Source organism: Atractosteus spatula, chromosome 6, assembly GCF_055471065.1.
Source record: "Atractosteus spatula isolate fAtrSpa1 chromosome 6, fAtrSpa1.hap1, whole genome shotgun sequence".
NCBI lineage: Eukaryota > Metazoa > Chordata > Actinopteri > Semionotiformes > Lepisosteidae > Atractosteus > Atractosteus spatula.
In genome coordinates, this window is record NC_142711.1 from 6,066,889 (window position 1) to 6,094,868 (window position 27,980).

The 27,980-nt window shown below is 44.4% G+C and overlaps 1 protein-coding gene across 2 annotated transcripts in view; it reads right to left on the reverse strand.

Moving 5' to 3' along the window:
- LOC148831730 (rho GTPase-activating protein 21-like) overlaps positions 1-17,664 on the reverse strand; it is a 108,550-nt gene extending 90,886 nt beyond the window's left edge. For both annotated transcript variants that reach the window (XM_088918261.1, XM_088918260.1), the window contains exons 1-2: positions 17,281-17,664; positions 15,871-16,241 (exon numbers count right to left, since the gene is read on the reverse strand). In XM_088918261.1, the coding sequence (XP_088774387.1) occupies positions 15,871-15,924 (54 nt within the window). In that variant the 5' untranslated portion in view covers positions 15,925-16,241; positions 17,281-17,664. The remainder of the gene's footprint in view (positions 1-15,870; positions 16,242-17,280) is intronic.
- Positions 17,665-27,980: the final 10,316 nt, after the last annotated feature.

A 27,980-nucleotide genomic window follows, 5' to 3' on the forward strand; every position in this document is an offset into this window, starting at 1 on the left:
AAAAAAACAAAACCAACTGTTTTGCCAGTTGACAAAATATACAACACGCCCACTCGAAGTTTTTGTACAATACTGAGCCTTGCACTAATTACAATAGCTGGTTCAGATTACTTGAGACCCGGTAGGTCAGTTAGCTTTATTTAATTGTTTGAAAAATGTTAGCCTCACTTTCCAGGTACGATATAGAAAGCAAAATTGAATTTTCTTCACAACAACTGATACCACCCCAAAGTATTACATAAATCTAATGTGCACCGCTGCGGCCCACCATCAACGACAGAAATCTCATAAACCAGTATGATTGTTTATGGCTCTGTCACAGGAGCTGTTGCCACAGCAACCTATTTTTCCCAGCAGGCCCACGTTATCATCGCTTTTTTTTAAACCTTCTCTCTAACTTGCTGGCATTGGAAGCTTTTCCAAGAGCTACTGAAAACTCAGAGGCTGCCCCGCCATTGAATCTGTTCAGCTGTGCATTCCACACATCGCTGCTCCACACAGACCCGGACAGCAAAACAGCTCCCCTGTCCAAGCTTGTTCCCACCATCCACGATCCTGGGAACACGCCACACCAGCTACAGTTTAAAGGACACAGGATAAAGGCCATTTACCCTGATAAAATATTCTGCTACTAAACGGTGCACTTCTTAGCAAGCAGGTCTGTAAAAGCTTTATTGATCATGTCTGAAAGGGGCACTCTTCCGCAGCTCTTTAAACTAAGCAGGCTGAGGCTGTGGGTTGGAGAGCTGCACGCCTGTATCTCCCTCTTGTGTCTGGGACACATACGTTTATAACCATTCCACCCCTCACCTTCCCAGCTTGAGAGAGTACCTGGGAGATGGCACTGTGGTGAGTCAGCATTTTCTTAGAACCCCGTTTGTCTAAATATGCCAAAGTGTGGTTCAGCATTATTAGCTTACTGCTTATTTCTTTACTATGGTAGTGATGAAGCTGTAATCGAAACTAACATGTGTGGTGTTACTGGAGAATTGATCTTCATATTAAAAAAATACTGTTGAAAGAAAACAAGACTTCTCCTGCTCGGGCAGCTTTGAGCTTTCAGCAGCCTGGGCTGAGGCTCATGAAAGCTTCTCAAAGGGATTCCTCAGTCTCCAAGGGCATCCACCTATATTCTGACGCCGAAAGTAAAATAATTTTCCTCGGTTGTACATATTACCTACATTATTTTTCCCCAGAATGCATTAAATTCCAGAAGGTACAATTAAGTACGTGCACGCTAACAAAGCGCTCTCAAAATGTAATGAGAAACACCTTCAAGCATGTCTTGAACCACTGTGGAACAGTGTCAGAGAATACGCCCAAACGTTCCTGCCAGCATCAGCAAGGCAGGATTAAATGAGAACACAGAGGTGTGCTCCGAGAAACAACTGCTAACATTTCCTGAACCATTATGTTATTCACCAGGCATGTAAAACAGAAAGAACTGGTACTGTAATTCACGGGCTGTTCTAAACCAAAAACATAAAATAATTCAGTTCTTAAACCCAAAGAAGTTAGGAAGAAGACTGTCATACACAATATTGCAACTAAAGGAACAGAAAGTGTCAAAAAACATCCAAATGTTTCTTCCAGAGAGAAAGTAGCACCATTTTCAAGGGAGGGTTAAAATGTGGGAGCACTGATAAAACTGCTTTCATTAATACGGACCTTTTCCCCATCGAATTCCTTTTATTAGATTTTGCACGCAAACAAGCGTGTGTTTTAGCTGTCGTTTGTGAGAAGAGAAAGATTCCATTCAAAAAGTTTCTTCACTGGACAAAAGCAAATATACTGGAAACACGAGGACAAAACTGTGATCAAGACCAGACTGCTCTGCTAAACTACGATGGAAGCAAATTCGAATAAAATGAATCACTGTGCATCATTTTCTTTATTTCAGGGCTTTTATTCCTGAGAATCCCAAAGCTCTTTACATAGAGAAGTATCCATCTGTGTGACATGAGGCAGACACTGCACCAGCAACCCCTCTAACACAGCAAAATAGCTAGAAAAGTGAGAAAATGTTCCACAAACTGAATTGAGAAAGTCGAGGTAGGCCAGACCGGGCAAGCCAGGAGTACACCAGGATTGGAAGCCTTATACTTACAAACAGTGCCCTGACATGTCTGAAGGAGACTGGTTTAATGTATCATCCATAGGACAGTGCCTGCACCTGGTCCCTGGACTGGGTACTAGATTAGAAATACCAACACCACTTGCACACCAAAGCTGCTGTCTCTCCCCCCAGTACTGTCTAGGCCCAGTCCGGCTTCACTTCCAAGATCTTCCCAATACAGGCTTATAAGGGAGAAAACGCATCAATATCAATACTGCCTCTGACTTTCTCGCACCTTACACATCCTGCTGTTTCTCCACGCGGGCAGGAAAGAGTGAATTTCTGAAACCGTGAAGGTGTTTAAAGGGGGCGCGTCGCGTGTAGGTCCGTGGACGTTCTAGCGTACTATCAGCAGGAGCGGGAGACGGAAAGAGCAAGGAAGGACGCTGTACGTTAGACAAAGGCATCACAGCCCCTGTCCCCCGAGCCACACACCCACCCACCCCCTCCACCATTATTCACGGCGTCAAACAGATCTGGGGAGCGCCATGTCCCCGGACGTCAACGCCAACAAGCCAGTGTGAACACACACTGACCAGGAGGCAAAAAACCATAACTGAAGCCACTCCATCTTCCCTCTTACTCACTTCAGGAACAAATGTTTAGAAGTGTGTGAGCATTTGCACACAGGCCTTCCAGTGCAGGGAATACAACAGCTGCATTACAAGCCTCTGACGCTTCACACTAACTCTGCCGAGCTCCGAAACACAGGGATTTCGCTTCCATTGTGCCGGCCCAGAATAGCACACATGCTGCACGCTTATCCCACGAGCTTTGTTAAAGCTGAGATCCAGGAGATAAGTTTACCGAGTCCCATTTTACCATGGCAAACAACAAGACATTAAAAGAAGCCACTCTTTTCATCTACAACTAGTTACAATAAGCCTTAAACAGGAAAGTTCACATCGGAATAAATGCTTATAGCTACAAAGCACTTTCCAAAGTCTAAATCTGTGACTTGCAATTGTATGAAAAACAATGTGCCTCACAAAAACACAGCAGCTTGAAAATCTGCATCTCGTCCTCCGAACTACACCCTGTATTATCTTAATCCTCCCCAAGTGAAACACCCCCCAGACACCAGCCCACAGGACCGGACAAAGGCAAGGCGAGGGAGCCCTGGAGGAGAGCAGGTGGACAAATTTGAATCCCAGACGCCATATACACAGCGCCAGACCAAAATAATAGGGGTCCTCGCCATTTGCTGGAATGAATAATTAATGGTTTGCTTATAGATTTAAAGATAAAAGCTTCAAAATTACCCCATAACGGACTGGACTATAACAAATTTACCCTGTACCTCCCCAAAACAGCATTCTCAGTGTTCTTGAAGCGCAGTCAGAAGTCCTTTCTGTGCAAGATGCCTTGCTTTGCCATCAACGCAGGTTCTTTTTCCAGGTGCTTAAAAATGAACATTCTGAGACAGTACTGCAGCTGGCACAACATCGGTTTTCAATGTCCTCAGATCAAACAATGACAGCATTTTACAGAGGGCTAGCTATCCACTCGAGGCTAAAAATAATTCAATAGGTCAGTGCTCTAAAATTAAATTAAGACCCCATGAAAGCTGAATTACTTCTGACAGCACATAACTTCTTCTGCAGATCACGCATTTTCAAAAGTGCGCACAATAGCTACAGTGTTGGAGTTTCCTATGACAGTGTGCTTGAGGACAAATCTTGCAAGAGCTAAAAAGCAGCAGATTGTCAGCATAGGCCCAAGTTTAAATGCCTAGACTGTACAAAGATACAATAGTGCAAAATATCTGGCACTTCACTCAATTACCATCAGCTTTTCCAATTTGTTTTACAGCTAAGGAGGAAAAAAGATGGAGCAGTCTGGTTTATAAATGAATCTGTCCTTGTAATCAGTAAAGAACCGCCCAGAGGTCACAGTCTCAGTTAAGGTTTAGGATTCCTGAACACAGAAATGAAAAGGGCCATTAATACTGCAGGTATCAGAGGTGCTCTAGTCAGATGCTTACAGAAGGGGGAGGGGCGATTTCTGCAATGCCCAAACAAATACAGACCTATAAGAAGAATAATATCCCCTTTTCCGTTTGAAACAAAGTTGCAATCAGAGCCACTATGAAACAGTTTAATCTACAGCTGAGCAAAGCAAAGGCTAGGACAAACCTGATTGCTCCAGGCGCAGTACAGGTTGCAGATCAAACTCCAGTTCTGGTTGATCATGCAGTCAAACACTCTGAAGTGAGCCATGCCAGGCCCGGCTGCGGCGCTGTCCGCGTCCCGGTGACAGCTCCCTTCTCCCCGTGGCACCCCGCACCGCAAGATCAGACAGGGGGCTCCCCCACCCCCCGCCCATCTGTCACCCCAGCGGGCAGGCCGGCAGCATCTTCACGAAACTAATTAACACGGAACTCATACATTAATACATTAACCAGGGAAAATGAAGTGCAGGAAAAAAAATCCCACAGAGGCCGTTTCTCTTCTTCCCAGCAAACCAAAACAAGATCCCACATCCAAAGCAAAGCTTCGTGCCCAGTGCTTCCGAGCAAATCAAGAGCCTACGTGAAGACCGGAGCAACCTGGAGGCTGTAGAGCTGGCAAATCACAGGGCTACTGCCATCCAGCCCAGCGAAAGCTACTGTAGCTGCATCAGCAGCAGCAGCAGCAGCAGCAATACTGCAGGCTGTTCCTTCAGAGGGGCACTGAAACTGAACCATATCAGGACATGCAGCACAATCGCTCCTCAGATAGGGGCTCCTCACACACACACACACACACACACACACACACACACACACACACAGATTTAACAGCCGCTGGACACCAAGCACACACAATTATCAAGCGCTCAACTGTCCATACTGGATCGGAAAATGATCCGTATAGCTTTGGTTTATGAAAAAGGAGACGTTTAGGAGAGACACAAGGCTGTTTCTGTCTAACAGATCAGCTGGCCATTTTTAACAAGAGCTTTTTCTTTGCCTCGTTTTCTGCATTGCAAATCAACTCGGCAACTGCTATTCAGAAGACCTACAAATACTTAATCAGAGGAGCCAAAAAACACTTTTCCGGCTATCCTTCCAGTTCTAAGATGGTATAGCTGCCATCTTCAAGCTCAGCTTCGGGAATATTACTAAATGAAGTAGGTCATTCACAGTGTTAATGCAGGAACCCCAGACACAATCACAGCCACACGATTGTTCCAAATCAAAGAGCTTTACACTCGACACACACACACTCCTCTTCTGTTTTGCTGCGTCAGGGCAAGCCCAGCCCGACAGGCACTCGGAGTTTCTCGGACCGGCGCCGAGGCTCAGACACTGCGCAAGGCTTCTCCTCTGCATCACCTCTCCCACTTCATCACGTCCTCCCAAAGACCAGGAGCTGCACACTTCTTATAGAACACTCTAAACCCCCCATTTAACAGACTGATAGAGCGGAAGGCGTCCATTATTGCCAAATATCCGGTAAACCACAAATGAAGCTGCTTTTATACGTACACACTATTTTATATATCGAGAGATTTCTATGAATATGCTTTCTGCATCTTTTGACTTATTTTATTAACAATCACAATCAACACAATCGATGCAAATTATTCTTGTCTTATTATAAATACTCTATTTCATGCGCCATTAATATACTGTATAAAAGTTGCTGAAGCATGCAGAACAACCAACACCCATTGTAAGCAACTGACCTACCCCTATAGGGCACCAATGTATTAATGAATTTTAAACCTCTGCAGGAGTTATTTTTACTTTGGTTTATTATTTGTGCAGTACACCAGGTTTTAAAAAAATTCATCGGAACAAATACTTGATTGTGAAATGACATTGCTGCATAAAGGTTAACATTGGGGAAAAAAAGCACAAAAAACATTGATGAACGACCATAACAGGAAGGCTGTTGCATTAATCAGGGCACAGAAGGAAACTGGGGACCTGAAAAACATAGTCAAAATGCTCAAAATACTGACAAAGTCAACCAAGGCAGAAGTGGAAACTACATGGAAGTACATTTAACACCAAGAACAGGACACACTTTACTCCAATGGCTGTCCTGCTTTCTTTAGGAACTGCCAGATGTGCTCCTTGAATCGATTAGCTGTTAACTAAACAAGCTAGGAAAGCCAACTCGCCACTTCTCAGCTGTGACTGCTTATGTTCTTAAGGCAGAGCAAAAAAACCTGGTAGCCCAGTACTCCTTTATACAAGGGATGTAATCACTCACCTGGATGTGCTGGAGCTCAGACACAATAGTTCAGAGATTACAGCACAGTCACCTCTTGGAAGGCTATACAGATTATGTTATGATGATAAAGAATATAGCGAACCATGCAGGTTTGTGGGATCCAAAAATGTCCCGTGTACAGCCATGTGCCTGCCCCTGGAAAAACAACAGTACAGAGCTGTCCACTTGCATATCACAACTTGAATTATTTAATTAGCAAGTGGAAGAAGTTAAAAGTTTTAATTTTAGCGCCTCCTGGTCTTGTGTTTCCATTTTACCTTTTAGCAAACACTGAAGCTCTGTTCGTAAAATCAATTATCCAAAAAGAACTGTAAACATTAATTAAATAAGAGGCATGATTTTAATTAGATAGAAAAACTGAGGTTCACTGAGGTTCCATTTTCTAACCACTTGATGCGATTCAGGGCTGCAGTGGAACCGGAGCCTAGCCCAGCAAGCGATGGGCACAAGGCAGGATACACCCCGGACTGGATGCCAGTCCATCACAGGGAAGACGGACACATTTTGCCCACAAGCCTCTTTTCCCACCAGCAGGTCTTTGGGTTGTGGGAAGAAACAGGAGCATCCTGAGGAAACCCACACGAACAAGGGGAACACATGCAAACTCCACAAAGACCACAGCCCCAGCACTCCAAGACAGCAATGCTAAACACTGTGCCCCTGTGCCACCAAGAATCATACAGTCGTGAAGATTACATTAAGCTGAATATACAGCATAATCAACACAGTAATACAACTAAGATGTATTGTTTTGGGTTTAACTAGTCACAAACCACCATTTGTCCCATCCTAAGTACGTTAAAAGAGTATCTAAAGATTTAAATTCTCAAAATAAAAATAACCAACCTGGTTCAACAGGGTTCAACAGGGTTAAGATCCCAAGATTACAACCTGACAACAAATAACACACAAGATTTCCATTTACAGGTTTAAAAATCACACATTTATGACATCAGTCTAGAAACACAAGCACACCACAACAACCAATTGTAAGTTACACACTGGGATAAGTTAGATTTTTACTTTAAGTTTGCTAACACAAAGATTTGTAGCTCCTGAACTGTGACAAATTCACATCCCACCCACTTAACAAGTCTGTTTCTCCTCCTCAGGGCTATTACATCATCTCCTCAACAGCACCATCTCCTGTGGACTGTTTATTCACTCGGAAGCCAGAAGACAAACCCACAAACAATTAGTGGCCTTGTAAGGGCAGCGGTAGCACGGCTGGTAAAAACATTATGGATTAGTCAGTGCTGAAGATACTCTAATGCAATGCGATAGTAAAAACTGCAGCTGCAGTCCACTACATGTCACAATCTCACAGACCTGCGGGAGTCGGAAATCTTGGTACTTTGTACTTGGTACTGTGAAATGCAGGTGTGTAACCTAGGTGCCTTTTTGAAACCGCTACACTATTGGAAACAAAAGCGCTATTTAACAGAATTTAGGCACATCTAGCATTCTCATGCATCTTAATCCGAATAGCTACTTTTAAACATCTCCCCTTGCAGAAATATAGTAAGAGTTTACAAGTGAGTGTTTCACACAGGCATGTCTGCATTTCCACAACCTTCTAGTGACACTAGGAGAAATTACCAAGGACAACATGAAGCTTCCAGACCTGGTTATGCCTGTCAACACTATTTGCCCTGCTGTGCATCGGTCATCAATTTAACTCTGAAAGTATTACTAAAACTATAAAACAAAGAGGCAAGGTGGAACTCGTAAATGAACCTGTAAATTCAAAAGGGAGGTTGAACGGAGCTAAAGCTCCTAAACGTTTTGGTCGAATCAAGCTGGATGAAAACCAAGAGGATTGGGAAGAGCTGTTTGGACTATTTATAGAAACAAACAAATGTGGTGTTGCAACGCAGTGCGGAATGTATTCCCCAAGCCGGAGTTCAGCCACTTCTTTCATCACACTACAGCGCACAGTAAAAATCAATGCTGGTTATAGACTATTACTCATTCACAGGGCTGCAATCTCTCATCACCCAGATCAATGGGTTTCCAGCATTATACAGGCAACAGCTGACGCAGGAAAAGTGCACTGCGAAAACCAACAGGTCACACATAGTGTGAAGTCTAGGATAACCTTAAATACAGCTATAGTTTATACAAAGTTGATTCAGATGCTGTGATGGCTGTTACTGGTACATGTGCCTTTTAAAACTTAACATTAATATTAAAGCACCCATAATACCTGGTTTATAAAGATAGCACAACAGACTAAGTTACTTTTAATAAAAGCTGGTCACTTTTAAAAGGGTTAAAGGTTTAATTTGCTGCACTGCTTAAAACAAGTTAAAGACTCCAGTCCATCCCACCTGTTGTCCTGTAACCACACACCTGCTGGTCGCTGTCGCATCAAAAGCGAAGAAGAGTCATCCTATACATACAGCTGCCGCCATGTCTAACTGAGAAGTAGTGCATCATGGGAGACGAGCAGTATAAACTACAATACACTTGTGCTGTCCACTGCAAATCCACTCAATTTGTTAAGAATTTAATACAGGCTACTCAATCATCCTAAAAATCAGTGGTACAAGACCAGCAAAAAAGGGGAAATCATTCTGCAGCAGACAGCTTCTCTTATTACTTCATTTTTTGTAGTTTAATTTCTTTTTTTGTATTTTATGAATTATTGGATACTTCTAAGTTACCCTGGAAAAGATCACCAAATATAAATGATAGGTACATCACTGTAACTCTTCAAAATACTTTTTTTGGCTTGGTATTGGCCAAAACTCAAAAGTTCTCAATTCAAATGAATTACATATTATACCGACATAGACATACCTTTAAGAATAAAAAGTGTTTCACTGAAACAGTAACGACCACTGGAAGAGTCTGGCTCTTCGGAATGTGAAACAAGACAGCTCCACAGAGTGTGGTAATGTTAATGAAAGACTTCAAGGAGCTCTCTAATTTACAGAAAACTACCTACAAGAGTTCTGCAGGCTACTGACAAGTATCAAAACAAGGAATAGACCAAGCTCTACAAATTGCTGTCAGTGCAAGGACAGCATACTTCCGATTTCCCTTCTTCTGAGGTTAAAAACATAGAAGTGGCACCCTATAAGAAGCCTAACTGCGAATGCAATCACTAGCAGAAGGTATGAACTAACCCCATTAAAAAAAAAGAAAAAATCTGATTCAATACAAAACCCAGCACGGTTACACGAACAGGAAATACAGTTTCCAGCAAAGGCCACAGGACCCACATAATCAGATTTTACTTTATCCTGCAGTGTTCATGTACAAGCAAACGGACTACATACCATACCATCATTCCAGAACATAGACCACGATCAATACCTCCAGTACTCAATGTACTAAACGTGTTTTTCCACAGTTACAAAAAGAGATGTAGAGGCACGACGGCACGAATTTGTTCAGTTATGATTATCATGCCTCCATATTTTTCATTCTTTTCAAATCACGCTCAGCCTACATGTTAATAAGCCATCTTCAACAGCAGCTGCGAATCCAAAGCAGTGCCTCAACAAGCACACTCAAGTCTTCAGGATAAGGAAGAAACAACAAGCCGGCCGCGGCACGGGAAAGAGTCCGATCCCATCCCATCGGATCCGGATGAAACAGGCAGGGTAATAGCTTTCCAGGCCAGAAGATTTCCATGGCATACGGGCAATCCTCTTTTTTTTTGCTGAAGAAACTACACTGGAGGCTGAAGGCAATCTCCGACATGCTTCATGCTACAACACATCAGAGCAACGCTCCTCAAGCACGATGCCCTCAGAACATGTAATGTATCCGTCAGGATCAGCGTGTGATAATTCATGGCGCATTACCCGCCGCATCTCAAAAGGGAACAGGCATCCAAGCAGAAATCATTCAAACTGAGCCGCTATGAAATCTCTGCATATTTTCCACCATGTAGCCTCCTTCCTGTATCCTAGACGTCTCAGATGGTACTCTACTTATCACAGTGAATATACTCCTGCTAAAGAGATAACATTCTTCGGGACAGATTCAACAAAGAAAGGAAAACTAAAAGAGCACTGTGAATTAGATAAGGCTAACAATGCGCAGCAAGGCAGCTTATTTCTATAAATAGGTGACCTTCAGTCCCACAGAAATCCAGGAGAAGCAACATACAACCTGGTTCTCACAACAGCAGCTAAACAGTTTGAGAAGCCAGAAGCTGAAAAGTATAATTGGGTCAATCATTGGAAATCCCCATCACATTTAACAAGCTGTGGGAAACGCCACCATGCTACAGCACTATTTTACTACTATTAACCTATGAAAATCCTCATAGGAAAGTAAGGGCAGGTTTTTGTTTTCAGACCCCATTTATCTCTTGTAACCATTTACATCAATGCAGGTTGAGCACTTTCACATAAGATCAGATCACTTTATTGCCCATATACAATGTCTAGCATTAGGATTTTTTTTTCCACATACCCCAGCTTGCTCTCCCTGAGACACACAGACAGGGAGAGAAGCCCAGGGTCAGAGAGCAGGGTCAGCCATTTGTATAGCACCCCTGGAGCAGTTGGGGTTAAGGGCCTTTCTCAGGGGCCCAACAGAGTAGGATTCCTCTGCCGGTCACGGGATTTGAACCAGCCACAGGCACAGATTCTTACACACAGCTCAGTCAAGATCTCTCCCTTTGTGAAATTCAAAGGCAATGCTCTTGATAAACATCATGTTCAGGGTAAATCTATTTCCACCAAGACTGGTTCCCATACGCAGTACATACAGGCTTTTGATTTTTTTTTCACATAAATTTCACTGAAAAAGAGGAACTCAATCTGAACAAATATTTTGACTGCAGTAAAGACAAAGATAACATGCATAAGCTGCACTTTCTACAAAGGTGGCTCAGTCAGTTTTTGGACACGTTATGAGATTGAAAGGCCTCCAGTGTTTAATATTTCAAAGTGAAAAACTCCTGTACACTATCCAAAGCATTACTTTAATGGACTGCACAGAATCTTGTCTTCGTTCCAGGACTCCTGCTGAAAACGCCGATAACCAGCACGCTGTGGTTTTCCTCCCGCCCTGTGGCCACGGTACACTCCATCTGAACGCCACCCTCATCCAACCCAACCGCTTGCAGGGCGCGGGCCTGGTGCACAAGCATACACCTGAAAGAGTCCGATCTCCCCAACACACAGCTCAGTCGAGATCTCTACCTTTGTGAAATTCAAAGGCGATGCCGAGGAATGTTTCCCACCTTGGACCGGGGGGGGGGAACTTCAACAAGAAGAATGCTTCCTCACTACTGCAGATTTCTATAACCTGCGGCCTGGCTCCACCATTCTTCTCGCCATCTCCGGACGAGAGAAATCCCTTCACACATGTAACAGGACTCAGCGCACAGCATGCCGTCGCTTCAGAGGAGCTGCAGCCAGGGGGCTTGTGGCTTGGCTCTGCACAGGACAGGAAAGTCTACTGTCACCGCAGGCTTCAGAACAGAGTCACTTGCAGTGCCACAAGTCTCTGCTAATCTTTGGACTTAAAATGACCATAAAGAAACCCCACGTAAAGTTTATTTAAAACGAAGCTGTTGTCTAGATTTAAACAAATGAAGGAAGCAAATGAAGTTCCAGTAAAAAGAACTACCTGCATTTAACAGCCTTACATTTTTTCCGTCTTTCTTCAGGGACAACGAGGGGTTCAGAATTGGATTACAGGAAAGCAGAAAGAGCTGGGCATTAGGAAGACAAGGGCACAAAAAGAAAAACACCTTTCACACGGGGCAAGAAATGACGGCTTGCAGCTCGAAGTGAAATGAAATCCCCTCGTGGCCAGCGTGGCCGGCACATCCCCCCCCCCCCTCACATCACATCAAAGAGTGATGAGGGCTCTCGCCGTGAAAGCCGATCCCCGGAGAGCTCTGCAGGGCCAGCCCCGAGCGCAACAAAGCGCCCGCTGTTCTGCCCGGCCGATGCCCTCCACCGGCTCACGCACGCAGGTCAGGCCCAGGGAGGGAGGCGGCTCTGCAGACCACAGGGCCCGCTGGCAGGACCCCCGCCGTCCACACCCCGCCGGAAGGAGAAGCCAGGGAGGGTCTCGCGGGATGTCCCAGAGTTCAGCACTTATATATGCTCTATCGTGCCACACAGCAGCTTTATAACGGTGATATAATACCTTTGTGCTCCTTCATTCAGCCCTCCCCGTCTCTATGGTCTCGCGGTGCAGAAGAAAGAACAGCGTGCATTAAACTCTCCCCACCAGACCCCAGTCGCGTTCTGCTGATGCAATACAAGTCAACCACTCGAGGCGAGCGCAGCAAAACGTGAGGACAGATATTAGTTACTCAGTGTTGAGGGTCACCACCCCCCCCCCCCCCAGGCGCACAAACAAAGCAGTTTGCCGAGAGCGGGACTCGTGCCGGCAGGCTGACATCAGGAGGGGCTCAGCTGGCACAGCCCCGAGACCACCTCATCAGGGACTCCCAGCTTAATGACCAGTCGCAGCTGCGCATGAATTAGTGCGACGGCAGCCGAGACCGCGAGCGAAAGGAGGAGATAAGGCGGGAAGCTCCCAAAGACGACTCATTAAAAACCATACGAGAAGGAGAGTGCCCGCCAGTCGCAGCTGACACCTTCAGCCATCATTCAGCCGCCACACAGCATAGCAGGTATCTGTAACAGCCCCGCACAGCGCAGCAGCTGCCGAAGTCCCGCGTCAGCCACAGACAAGAACAGACGCAGAACATTACTGTTTCCAGATGCAGGTCAAAACTGGATGCAAAAATACATGGAAAGAAACAAACCATAAGGAAAGATGCACCTTTAATTGAGCGTGACCACGCGCTATTTTCACCCATTAGATAAAGAAACGCTTCGTTAGAGGTCTTTGCACTCCATACGCGTTGTCATCCTGCAACCAAGGAGTCACTGTGCACAGCAGAGAATAAGCAGCAGCGATTAGCGCTCCGAACTGGTAACTGGAATGCTTTGGGTTCAAAGCCCTCCCGTTGTACCCTTGAGCAAGGATCTTCATGCCTATTGCTCAAGTCAAATGCCCAGCTGGATAGATGGGTATAAGCTGATGAGAACGAAGCACCCCCTCATATGACTGCCATCACCACGCATACATTTACACAATACCAGCTGATCTAAAGAACATCTGACTAGCCTCTGGGTACAGTATGCACTTAACACTGCTATGAATATAACCTTCAAGGGAATTAATAAAGGCTGCAGCAACCACGTTTTCATCATGCCCTGACTTAATAAGGGTAATTATAAAAACACAGGTTTTGAGGCACAATTTAAGCAAGCCTGAATATGTCTGAGGCAGATATTTCTTTATTGGTAAATTCCGATCCCTAAAAGCTCACCTGGGAGACTCAAAAAAAGATGAGATTTAGATTTGTACAAGAGAAAAAATCTGAAAATATTTACAGATGATACACAGATTAGTCCGGCAAGAGACCACCTGTTTTCAAGATGTTTGAAAAGACCAGTTTCTAGCATCTTCTAAGACCACTGCACAAGTCAATGAACTGGCAATACCGGATGTTTTTTTATACTAGAAAATGCCATCTACAGACTTGATCTCTGTACCATGGCTTCTTCATCTGGAAACAAGTAACATCAAAAAACAGTATTCTGAAAACATCAGAGAATGTATTCTTGCCATTTACAAAGTTCTGGTTAAGCACATTACAATAATATAAGTATTCACCAGAGTGCCACTTCTCAGCTTTTGCAGGTTTCAGTAAAGAAAACTCTTTATAATATATAAACAGGTCTCACACCATAAAAAAGGCACTCCGCTTTTTGCTTGAGCTTTAAACAACGGGAATGTCCTCAAAAAAACAAGCGACATCAGGTGATGTGTGGGGTAGTGACATCTGAACAATTTTTAACACGGTAATCCAGACAATATGAATAAAACACTGTAAGGAAATATGCTGAGCAAAACATGAAACTATAACAGCAACCTGTTAATTTCACTGGCTGTCCCTTTCTTGACTTGTTCACACAAAGCTAGGACCTTCATCTGTGAATGAAGTGCCATTTTCTTCATTTGCACAAATTAATTTCCTGCAGTAAGGGGATGAGCTGAATAAAACATACTCCTTGATTATCCACAAGGCTATAATCACAGGGCGTGAAGGTTTTAACTCCATTCGGCCAGGAATTTGTGTGGTGCTTGTCGAGTTGGACGTGGGGCAGGAATAAGGCTGATCGGGAGCCCAGCTTTCTGGATATGATCAACCCCTCTTTGTCAACGTCCTCCACCAGGCTTGTGCCCGCAAAGCCATCGCACGGAACCGTGTTTAACAAGCGGGGGAGACCAGAAGCGTCTGCTGACATCCCGGGAGATTTCGCTTGAGAAAGTCAGGCTTGAGGCACTCTCAAACTAATTTGCAAACAAAAGCCCGTGGAAAACGAAAAGCTGTTTTCCCGAATCCCCGTTTAACCGCGTTGAACGAAACGACCTCTGTTTACCCAGGTGCTGACTTGACTCCCCCACGCATGCACATTACTAAGTGCAAGACTTACCAAGAAGCACACAACAGAGGAAATGAACACGAATAAAAACATGACTGAACACAGGTGTCTCACACCAGAAAACCAGGGAAAGGTGCGGTTTTTTTTAACCAAAAAAAATCAACACGGCCACCCCTAAATCGCAAACAAGCTATGAACACAAAGCGGACGGGACTTCCAAACACGCCCAGAGCCCGCACTGTGCGGAAGAGGCGCACTGCGAACACGAGAAGTAATGCACAAGCACACCTCCACTCGTCCATTCGTGCCCCGTGTCCGCGGTTTGTAAAAAAGACACGGGTGTCGGAGCCGCCGGGGTCTCAACTCGCTCGGCAGCCCACGGCTCCAACCCGACGCGTGGTCTCTGCGCACAGGGGAAACAGCCGGCGAGAATAAACCCGGAGATGCGGGCTTCTGCTCCAGTAAACCTCTGGAACCCGAGTGCCGGGCAGAACCGGGGCGGTCCAAACTTGCGAGTCGCTTTTTACTTGAACTTGTTGTAAAAGGAAAAAAAGTTAATTCCGCCCATCGGCTCAGCAGATGCTCCCGGACAGTAGCGGACAGTTACTACCTGAGAGCAGAGACGGGAATATGCAGAAGCGGTCCAGTTATTATAATAATAATAATTATTATTATTATTATTACTATAATAATAATTTCAATTATAAATAAAACAATCGTCCATCCTCCCCAACACACACTCAAGTTTGATTACACGACACCCACTAGCACGACTTGATCGCGTTTAAATAATTTAAAAAAAAAAGATGTTATGGGGGAAGAAAAAAAAACGAGGCAGGTCAGGAGCAGGATTTCTGTTTGGTGCTGGTTTCCCCCCAACTCGTCGCCTTTTCTTTTATAAACGGTTTCGTGTCGCTTGTGCGTGATCACGGGAGGGTGGGGGGTGGGGGGGGGGGGCAGCCTGACCAGAAAGTTTATTTCGAAACTTTTTAAAAAAAAAAGGACACTCGCTCCCCTACACACACACACACAGAGAGAGACACACACACAAAAAAAACCAAGGAGCCCGGCGATAGATGCCGCCTCTTACCTCCCCGGCCGCCGCCGGCGCGTCCCCCGGCGGAACCGTCCGGCGCGTCGCCATCACTTCACCCCGCCCGGGGCCCACATCGAGGGGCGCAGAGACGAGCGAAAACACACGAAAACCCCCAAAAATAAACAACGACGACGACGACGACGACAACAAAAACCAAAATGAAGCAGGTCCGATCCGATCCGAGAGTTGAAGGGAGAGTCCAGCCCTCCGGAGGGGGGCGCTGCAGCGGGAGGTGTCGTTTCCCCCCCCGGCGGGAAAAAAAAAAACAACAAGAACAACAACAACAAAAACAACAACAAGAACAACATCCACTAGTCCGCCCCGTCGTCGTCCTCCTTCATCTCGCCGGGCCGGCACGGGTGAGGCTGGACACCGAGGAAAGAGGGAGAGGGGGAGAGAGAGAGAGGAGGGGAGAGGGGGTTGAAAAGGAAAGAAAAAAACAGCTGATCTCACCGTGGCCGGGTTTGGGGGTCGTGGGGGCGAGTGGGGGGGGGGGGCTGTTGTACCCCGTGTCGCCCCCACTCTTACAGTCAAGAGCAGTAGCTTCGTAACATGTTTTTCAATCACGGGTACTCGGGAGGTGTCAGCCATGGTCAACAGCCCCCCCCCCCCCATCACTCTCTCTCACACACACCCCTGCAGGCCCGCAAAACACACTCGTGTCCAGCCACACCTGAGGAGGGGGGGGGGGGGGAGGAGACCCGTCCCAGCGGCGTGGGCAGGTCCACTGTGCCGATCAGACGCCCCCCCCCCCCCCCATGTGCTGCGGGAGGTGTGTGAATTCTTCGACTATAGACAGCAAAACCCGGTTTCCCTCCGAGACCACGCCAACGACCACCACCATCAACCCAGGCCAAGCAAGAGAGGGAAGGGGCCCGTTGCGTGGATCGTGGATCGGGGGGGGGGGGAGACCCACTCGTGGCCGCGAACACGCGTGCGAGGAGGAGGAGGAGGAGGAGGGAGGGGGAACTTCTGCACAAACGGACAGTGGAGCAGCCAGCAGCAGCAGCAACAACAGCGTCCCGGATTCACCCCCAGAAAACAAGCCGAAAGTTGTCCACCGAGCAAACTTGGGCGACGGGAGGGGAGGAGGAGGGGGGGTGCCGGGTCTGCGGGCTGCCGGGCGGGCAGGAGAGGGGCAGCTGTCCCGCCGACCCGCCGTCCCCCCCCCCTCCTCCGAGGTGCAGTTTATTATTCCACCCGAAAACGTGACACTTTTTAATCCACCAGGCTACTTCACTCCCTCCTCCTCCTCCCACCCAGCCCACGGAACCCCACGGCCACTCCGTCTCCCGTGCCTTTCCCTTTCTGGGGGGGGGGGACGGACCAACAACACAAAAACGCCCCCGATAAAGCGCTCAGACCCGCCGGAGGAAGAGGAGGAGGAGGAGATCGTCCACCTACCTGCTTCACCAGCCCGGGGAGACGCGCTCCCCCACCCCGGAGCCGCTCATGATCCGGTTATTGTAAAACCAAGAGGGGCAAAAATAAAAAAAAAATCCAAGTCGCCTCGTCCTTTTTCTTCGCCTGTCGTTGTATCAGAAAACGATATTGTATCGGGGGAAAAAAATAAAATAAAATCTCCGCTCCGGCGGGCGAGTGGGCTATCGCGCTTCCCCGGCTACCTGTTTTGCGGAGCAGCGCACAGCAGAAACGTGGGAAACGTCCATAACTGGGAAGCCGCTGAGCGGCATTTTTAATTTCCTCCGATAAGAAGGGGTGTGCCGAATCAAAAACGAGAAAGAAGAAAGAAACAAAACATTTCCTATCTTGTATCCATAGGTAACTGTATAAATAACACACACACGCAACAACAAAAAAAAAAAGGGGGGAGAGAGAGAACGCGCGACTCCGTCCCCCTGCTCCTGCGGCGCGGCTGACTGTGTGACTGACGGCTCTCCGATTCCCTGGAAACGGGGCCCCGCCCCCCCTCGGCGGCCCAGCCCTCGGCCAATCGCAGCCGCCTTTGCAATTCGCCATTCAAAATCCGGCCAATCAGGCGCGGCCTTACAGGACGATCCGCGCCGGCGGTGGGTGGAGTGAAACCCAATTCCCACCGCGAGTTCAGTTCAGTCCGCTGCCGCGGGGACACAAGGTACGGCTCGCGCGGGGAGGGGTCGCCTTTGCTAGCCCGACCCTCAACAAAGCGCTCAAAGCTACACCGCTGCTTAACAGGGATCTAGAAATCAACAGTGTATCGCTTGGCCAAATACATATGTATTTCTGAGGAGGGGGGGAAACACGCGAAAATCTCGTAGGCTAGTTGAATGGAAAACTAGGATATCGTGAGCTTTTAAATCATTCCGGAGAAAACTCATGCCTTGTTTTTTTTTTTTTAAATGTGCTTTCCGATGTGTTTTCTCCGTTCATTGTTGGGTTGCACGGTTGCCGTTGTGTCAGTTTTTCCGGGAGACTTAGTGGAGGTTGTTTTCACTCAATCCCTGTAGTTTAGTTTACGCTCACTCTCCAGTCCCAGAAGCAGAGCCTGTTACTATCAGTCAGTAAACTAGACGCTGAACTCTGCCCTGCTTTTTCTGTGGAAAGGGAATCACCGTCTGTAGGCTACGGGCATGTGCCCGGTGTTGCTTAAAGAACAATATCGAGACTTGAGGGTCTGGCGTGCTTCTAGACACGTTTAAAGCTCACGCACTGTTCCTGGCATTTCATGACGGAGCAAAAGCCTTACAACCCAATTAAACCTGGTAGCAACGAAGAGCTTTCATGGATGTTTACTAATACGTAAAAAAATACTGTTCCGCTTTGATAGAGAGCATTACCGGTTGGCACATTACAAGGTGGGTTCCATGTAGATTTGTGGGCTGTTAGAACAACACACTGTACTGTAACGCCCAACTTTCTTCACACTCCTCTCAATAATAAGAAAACTCCAGATTTCCCCATAATGCATTATGTGTCGTCTCAGCAGTTGGTATGAATTTATCCAGGATGTGGGCACAAGACAAGATGCTGTCTTCATTGATTTCAAAAAGCTTTGTCTACGGTTGATTACAACCCCCTGTTATCTGACTCCCCAAATTGCCTCTTTCTACTTCATCCACAAAGGCGTTGTCTTCTTATCTCAGCGACCAATCGCAGCCTGCTGAAACTCACGCCACTACATGCCCTGCTCAAGCGATGACCCCAGGGACTGATCCCTCTTGTAACGCTTTCTTCTGGAAAGCAGAACCCGTTGTCATCTGCTATGTAGACCACACGGTTCTGTGGAACCGCAGTGTCGGTAGGCTTATCTTTCATCACAAGTAATAGGTTTATTACCTGCTGAAAGAAGAAAGAAAGAACAACGTTTCGGCAGTGGAGCCTTCTTCAGGTGTGAGCTCACACCTCCTCACACCTGAAGAAGGCTCCACTGCCGAAACGTTGTGTTCTCTTTCTTCTTTCAGCATGGAATAAACCTATTACTTGTTCCTTTGCAGCCTACACATGCTGACGCAGCTACCCCACTGAACTACTTATCTTTAATTACTTACATTACTTAATGACCAATTCTCACCTGCTAATTGGCCTCATTCAAAGCCTTTAATATTTAAAAGAGAGTGATTGTGTCACAAAGCGTTTGTTGTCAATTATCCTCAGAAATATCGTGCAGGCAAAGTGAACGCAGATTAATCCAAAAACCCATGCAAAAGAAATTACAAGTTCCTACACTCTGGCCAATGGTTTACCCGTTTACTTCTGTAACAGATTAAGTGCTACTTTTCTGTGATACACTGCCTATCGTCTCCACTGTTGGTCACCTATGACTTGTAGAGCAGAGTTATTTGTACAATCGTACCTGTAAACCGTGTGCTCAACTCAGCCCCCCCAGATGTATTACTTCCATTTGCCTGTATCCCCTCCCCCCCTCCCCGGTCACTCACCTTTAGAAACTCTGGGCACCCCCAGTCTTCACCCCCCCTCCCAACATGCTCTTCACTGAGGTCATCTCCTGGCTTCTCCTCTGTTTCTCTGTTTCTTACCTGAATTCCCCTCCTCCACAAATGGCTTAAGGCCACCTTTTCCTGCAGGTATGTGGAACTCCGGCCTCTTATCTTAAGTGGGGAAACCAACACCGCACCTCCAACGCACCTCCATTAACTCTGTGTGGAGAACCTGTCTCTACACAGATTATCACAAGGGGTATGGTAATGGCTGCAATTAGCTCAGGCTGTATGTGCAATTACAGGCTCCTGAGAGACAGCCTATAATATGAAACAAGCAGGTGAGGAGTACAGTACCATGCTGTCTTGTTGCAAGCAGTGTTTAGCCAGTGGTTGGAATATGCATTATAACACACTGGCTTTCATTCTTTCCATGTGTTCAAGCAGTCTGCATGATGTTGGGAGATGCTCAGATCCACAGCTCTAGTAATCACTGTTCTTCTCTATAGCCAGTTTCCAGTGCATGTGATACAGACTGAACACTGAGAGATGCCTTTACTAGTGCTGTGCTTTAATATACAGTAATTCTGGCAGAAACAGTAGTGTGGGTGTGTTGTCTGTAAAAAAAAATCCATAAAAACCATTTGTTAAACAAAAAATAGTGTCTCCCAGAATGAATAACAAAGTTGTTCTTACTTTGAACTATCCCTTAAATGTGTCTGCGGTTTATGTCATTAATAAGAACACTGTTTCTAATTAATTGAATGAAGTGTTGGATAAAGAATGTGTTTATGTTGTATGAAAATGTCATCCAAAATTGAAAGGCATATTGTTAACTGTGAATTTAATTTATATCCCTCTCCTCATACTGATGTTTCTGATCCGAGCTCTGTTTCCATTCAAATGCCTTTTTGCAGATTGCAAAAATAATTAAGTACGTTTATTTAAAAATGTTTGATACCATTTTGGATAAAACATCTCCTTTCTGTCTGGTTTAGTGTTGCATTAACTAAATGAAAAGAGCTGCATGCCACAGTGTTTTATGACATAGTTTTAGTTTTGGCAGCCTGTTGACAGCTCTGTTTATAATGGAATATCCTGTGACATTGGGCTTTGGATAACATTACATAAGCACAAGCCTAAGGTCTCTCCATTACTAAAAAGACATGACCTACTAATGACAGGATGTCCTTGACATTTTGAGCATCATAAGGTTGGTATTCCCTTCCTCTTTGTGTAAGAAACATTATTTCCTGAAAAAGATACAAAGAAATGATAAAATATACTTTAATGCAACAGCCTTTCTCCTGATGGGCTTTTTATGTTGCCTTTTAAAGGATTTTGCTTTTAACTATCGATAAGGTTTTCTTTACAAAAAGTACATTTAAAAGTTATTTTACCTGCTCGGTAACTACAAAATGATTTAGAGTTAATCATTCAATTGGAAAATTATAGAGACAACATACATTTCTATGACATCTGATATTTTTAATAACTGGTGGCTGAAAGAGTGACATGACCTAGTATGTTATTCTAACCTCAAACACAACTGTGTTTAATAAGATGTCATTTGGAGCACATACATTTTGAAAGATATAAGAAAGAAATAATGAATTTTAAGTAATGCTGATGTATTCGGGAAGACTACCTTGTTATCATTGCTGAAATGTTTACTATGAAAAATGAAGCCAATTTAGAACAAAACAGGCATGGCCTGTTTGCTTTTAAAATGAGGCAGGCTGCATCTTTTACCTTCCTGGTATGTGTTCTTACAGAGAGACTTTGTTCTGTTCATGCTTTAGCATTCATTCCACACATTCGTTCGTTTTTAGGGACTTATCCGTCATCTTGGTATTTAAGGAATAATTTATGCTCTTCCAGTGGAGTTTACAGTGAACATTAAGTTACATTATTTGTGAGACGCTGAATCTTTGAATTCATTTTAGCTCATACATATTTTAAGTAAATACATGAACATGCTAAAACGCCAAGATACTCATCTCTTAAGACTCACATAATTATAGATTTTCTTTGTACCTATGTTACTGTATATGTTCTCAATTTTGTTATTTTCTTATTGCACTGGAACGGGGGAAACAAAGCACATCCGATTATGCAACAAGCAATAAGCATTCTATAACATCCAGACTAATTCACACCACACTTCTGCATTACTTTCTGTACATCACATCAGAGCATCACACTAGCACAGAGGACCATATTTGTGACTTCACTGCTCTGGGTCTCATGTGGTTTTGGCACTGTAGTCTTTCTGTCTCCTCATTCATTCCACTTGAAAGGGAATACTCCAGAACTAGGATACTGTAGTAACAGATCACTGATGGTTCTTTATGTAAGAAAAAAAGTGTGGTTTGTTCTCCAAGCCTTTTTATCAAGTTATTTTGTCTGACACAGTTACAGACCCTCCTTTGCTTAAATGCAAATGATTATCAGATCTTTGAATATGAGTGACTGTAGTGAAAGTACAATGTGAAGAGATGTCTCAAGTCAAAGATGTGGCCTGCATTGCAGTGTAGCATACAGAATAATTGTGGTTTCTGCACCTGCAGTAATTATGGCTATTCTGCTTTCGTTTATTTCCTTTAAAATTAGCCTTTTTAAAGGAAACTGCAGAACTTAATTGTAACATTTTTCATTAAGGAACTACTGAGTATTATTAAATCATGTGAAATTATACCTATATTGTACATATCTGTGGTGATGCACATGTCTAGAAATCGTCTGATGGCCAAAAGGAGTTATATTTATTTTACAGAATTAAATACCATAAAAATAACTGAAATCAAACTAACAAAACTGCATTTAACAAACTTTCAACTGGAGTGCTTAAATATAATTACATAATTCGCCACTAAAGTGAACCCGTTATGGCTTGTTAACTGTGAACATGAAATGATTCTTATGAAAAACGAAGATGATTTTTGCCAAAGAAAAATGAGGTCCATTGTGTTCTTAGCCTAGTCTCTTAATTCCCCATTTATTGTTTTTTAAAGAGATGTGTCTCATGTCCAGGTTTAATATCTACTTTGAAAGGACATGTTTAAAAAAGCTGCCTCTAGAGATGTTTACTGTGTGAGATATAATAAGTTGGTAGGATTCATTAAATCAGTGCAAGTTAACTGTGATATTTGTCTCTCCAAGTACTCCATTTCTGTTCTTACATTGAAAACAATATATTTCACTGAGGTTATATCGATACTCTCTGTATATCATTTGTGGAACTTGGACTTTAAACAGTATCATATTTCCCTATGAAATCATCTGGGTGTCTGGATGTCATTGTAGCAGCAGCAGGTAGGGCCAACAGCTGATGGCTCACAGCTTGGAATGCTGTCTAACATTTTGAGTTCAGTGGCCCATAAGTACTCCAGTAATGTAGCTACAGTTGTAAGAAAAAGTTTGTGAACCCTTAGGAATTACATGGATTTCTGCATGAATGGCTCCTAAAATGTGATCTGATCTTCATCTAAGTCATAATAATAAATAAAGACACTCTTATTTAACGAACAACACACACAACATTTTACACTGCCATGTCTTTTATTGATCAAATGATTTAAACAATCAAGGTCATTGATGGAAAATGTATGTGAACCCTTATATTTAGTAACTAGTGGAACCTCCGTTATTGGCAATAACCTCAATCAAATGCTTTCTGTAGCTGCTGATCAGACCTGTGTAGTGATTAGGAGGTATTTTAGCCCATTCCTCTACACAAAACTGTTTCAGTTCATGAATATTTTTGGGATGTCTTGCTTGAACGGCCTGCTTCAGATCACGCCACAGCATTTCAATGGGATTGAGGTCAGGACTCTGACTTGGCCATTCTAAAATACAGAATTTATCTGTTTGAGCCACTCTTGTTGATTTACTGCATGACCCAACTTCTTTTGAGTTTTAGATCACCGACAGACTTCCTGACATTCTGCTGTAGAATTTCCTGATACAACTTGGAATTCATTGGTCCCTCAATGATTGCAAGCCATCCAGGCCCTGAGGCAGCAAAGCAGCCCCACACCATTATACTGTACTCCCTCCACCATGCTTCACAGTTAGGATGAGGTCTTGGTGTTGGAATGCAGTGTTTCGTTTTCTCCAAACATAATGCTGTGTACATTTACCAAAAAGTTCAACTTTTGTCTCATCAGTCCACAGAACATCGTTCCAGTAGTGCTGTGGAACACCCAGGTGGTCTTGAGCAAACTTGAGACGGGCAGGAATGTTTGTTTTTTTTGGAGAGCAGTGGTTTCCTCCGTGGTAACCTCCCATGAACACCACTCTTGCTCAGTGTTTTTCTTATGGTAGACTCATGAACACAGATGTTATCAAGTGCAAGAGATGCCTGCAGATCCTTAGCTGTCACCCTTCTTTGTCACCTGTTTGAGGACTGTACGGCGTGTCCTTGCACTGATCTTTGTAGGACGTCCACTCTTAGGGAGAGTGGCAATGGTGCTGAATGTCTTCCATTTGTAAACTATCTGCCTGACTGTGGACTGAAGGAAGCCCAAGTCTTTAGAAATTCTTTTGTAACCCTTTCCAGTCTTATGAGCTTCAACAGCTCTTTTTCAGAGGTCATCTGAAATCTCTTTTGATCGGGCCATATTGCGCTTCAACAGAATTCTGCTGTGAAGAGCAGGTAACCAGAATTGTGTGATTTTCTATACGGCAGGGCAGGTCAAACCCACACCTGACTCCAGTTACCCTCTTTTCAAGATGTCATTATCCCAGAGGTTCACATACTTTTTCCAGCAATGACCTTGATTGTTTAAACCATTTGTTCAATAAAGACATGGCAATGTAAAATGTTGTGTGTGTTGTGTGTTAAATAAGACTGTCTTTATTTATTATTAGGACTTAGATGAAGATCAGATCACATCTTTGGAGCCATTCATGCAGAAATCCAGATAATTCCAAAGGGTCCACAAGCTTTTTCTCACAACTGTATATTTTCCATACATTAACAATACTTCTTTACTAGTTATTGTGTCGAATGGCACATCGATGTCACATGGTCCTCTGCCATGTATGAAAAGATTTCTAAGCTGCTGTGGACAGACAAAGGATGACAGTGTTCTGTTTGCAAGTGAGGCACTCTTTAATACAATAAAGCTGAACAATAGGAGGACTCTTTTGACCTTAGTGCAAACCTTTCTGGCATTGTTTAAGGCACTGGACCACAGTTAGTCTGAATAATACACAACTTGTGCCCCACAGAATTTAAAATGGTTATAGAAGGAATTTCAATAGAACACGAAAAGCCAAATAGTCTATATAAGAGAAACAGGGCCTCAGTTACAGATAAGATCACGTAACTGATGTTTTTTTTTTTTGGGGGGGGGGTTTTGGAGCCAACTGCTATTCAAATACAGTTCCTTTCTAATGCAATATCAAAAATACTAAATCAGGAGATAATTCAGAGACTAACAATACTGGGATGTATAATGTAAGATAATAATGATTGATGTATTGTACACTGACAGGGGAAAAAAAATCCATTTGTGAATTTTGCATCTCTTAACAAAGTCTCCCCCAATCATACCCCTTTCTATAATGATCATATTTACTGTCACGGTGTACCACTGTCGAACCGGCAATTCATTCAGGGAACTGCAGCATCACCTCCAATGCCCCAAGTTTATGTCCCAGATGCGTGGTAAAAACAATTATTCCACGCGTTCGACCACCTTTGAATAGTTTCTGAAACTGGAATCAAAAACAATATTTTCTGCCTGGTGTTAAGGAAGAAAAGACACTGTCAGAAACACAAGATACTCGCGGTACCGGTCTGAGTACACTAACATAAAACGAATGCCTCAAGACACATAATTAATATCCAATTATCCCCTTTCATATCTCATCTATGATGCTTGCCAAGAGAGTCGCATACCTAACATAGCCTGAGAGCCTGAAGCTCTCGACCTTCAAAGCTCTTCCACCCCCATTCTCCCGCCTCTCAGGCAGCGCTAACATGACCCCTGTCGGATTACAGTCCGGACCGCGGCTGTCCTGCGGAGGGATCGAACAAGCGGCGCTCAGCGCGCCCCGGCCTCGTTCCACAGCCGTGTGGTTGGGCGGCTGGAGCCACGTGACGGCAGGTTCAGTGTGAGGTCACAATGGGCAGGGGGCGCGGGTTGCGAGGGGCGGGGCGGGCTGAAACCACGTGCTTTTTCCCTGCGGGTTTTCTCCTTCTCAGATGTGTCAGGAGAGATCCTGGACTGACGAGCCCCCTCCCCCCTCCCCCTCCTTTGTAGTGTTGAATCCCACTTCAAATCCTGTGTCATCTCCCGGTAAAAGTTACTAGAGTTTAAAATAAAACAACCCCACCTCTGTATTTTGAAGTCAATGCTTTGGAGGCAAATGGCACCCAACTTGATTTTCGGAGTCTGATTTGGTTTCTGGAAGAAGCGACGAGAGAAATTATGAATCACTGGGCTTTGCTTGTGAAAGATTAATGCTGCCCTGCTTCTATTTTTATTGTTTCGCGTCTTCTTCTGTGTGACAGGAAATTTATTTTTTGAATTATTGAATAATTACCAGAGAATGCAACAGCACTAGAACGTGTACATTATATTTAGCTATTTTTAAATCATATACGAGTAAAGCAATTTAGATTGAATATATCGTGAGTTTCTCCTAGTCAAACTACGGACCGGTGGATTCAAATGTATCTGTAGTAGTATACAAAGAGACATTTCCTGTTTTTTTATATTTCATCGTAGGAATGAAAATAAAAACCTTTAATCGCTTCCTCACATTATGACCCATTCCATTCAAATTATTAATTGAAAAAAGTGATATTGTGTTGCTCTTAAGTAATGACAAATATTTAGTGTTGGAGAAACTTTAATTAATAATGCATTATAGTAATATGTAAGGAATTACTTTTTACATTTAACAAGCGGATGGGAGAAATGTTGTTAAGAGGTCATTTATTAGTTTACTTAGTAACTATACAGACAATTGAAATCACTGAAAACAATTACTTCTTAAAAATACTTTTTTGTTAAATTAAAAAGGTAATTAGTGTAATTTGCTGCTGTAATGCAATTTTAAAAATGACTTTCTATTTATACTGCAATATATGATGCTTTAAAACATTGCCTTTGGTCTGGTAACATACTTTCTCTAAAAAAAAGCTTTAAAAAGGGGAAATTTCTTGTTCTTATTTACTGGAATGCACAGAAATGTTCATCAGGATAAATCTAAAATAAATCTAAATACAGAAATAACATTCCATTCTAATGTGTATCTTTGAAGCTTAATATCTGGAGATAACTTTGCCGTGTGATGATAAAGCAGTACCTTTTAGAAACCTGACTCAACCTCCTCACCCAATAATTTCTCAAATGAATTTCACGGAGGATAACGCTTTGCGCTCTCCAGAAGATTGGTTTTGACCCATCCCGCCGGGCAAAAAGCAGTGTTTTAAAGACACAGGGCTCAGGTGACAAGTCCGGCAGAAATCAGAAAGAATCAATCCCGTCTCTTCAGTTCTCATCCCCCGCGAGTGTCGTTTCCTGTCAGACCCGCAGCCCGTCTCTTAGGCTCAGCCCTCTGCGCTTTGGGGGCCGGCGTCGCCCCCCTGAGTAACCCCACGACGCCCTCCTGCCCGGGCAATCGCTCTCCTCCGTCCTCAGGAGTGCCCCCCCCCCCCCCCCACACCCCCAAAAGGGTTCAGACAAAGAGCAAGCGAACAGGCAGGTCCGACAGACACGTCCCTCGCAGGTGAACGATGAGTGCACGCACCTGCCGGCGAGCCTCTGACCCAGTCAATGGCAACTGATTCACTGAGCTATTGTCAGATCTTCTTTTTGTAGCAGGTGCTCTGACATTTGGTATAATAATAATAATAATAATAATAATAATAATAATAATAACTGCTTACACTTGTATAGCGCTTTTCTGGACATTCCACTCAAAGCGCTTTACAGGTAATGGGGATCCCCTCCACCACCACCAAAACAGACATGGCACAGATAATGTCACTACGCTGATGAGCATACAGTATGTCATCTACAGGAGGCCCACTGTGCAAGTCACAGGCTAGCAGTGTGTGTGGCCATCGCTGGAGACAGAACAAGTTGTACGTCTGAGACTGATGGCTTTCACCAGTTTGCAGATGCTGTCTTGTGGGATTCAGTCTCAGTCCTCTTGTAGAGGCCGGGCAAGCCTGTGCTTGTTCTCTGGTCTCTGAGCCCTAGATGC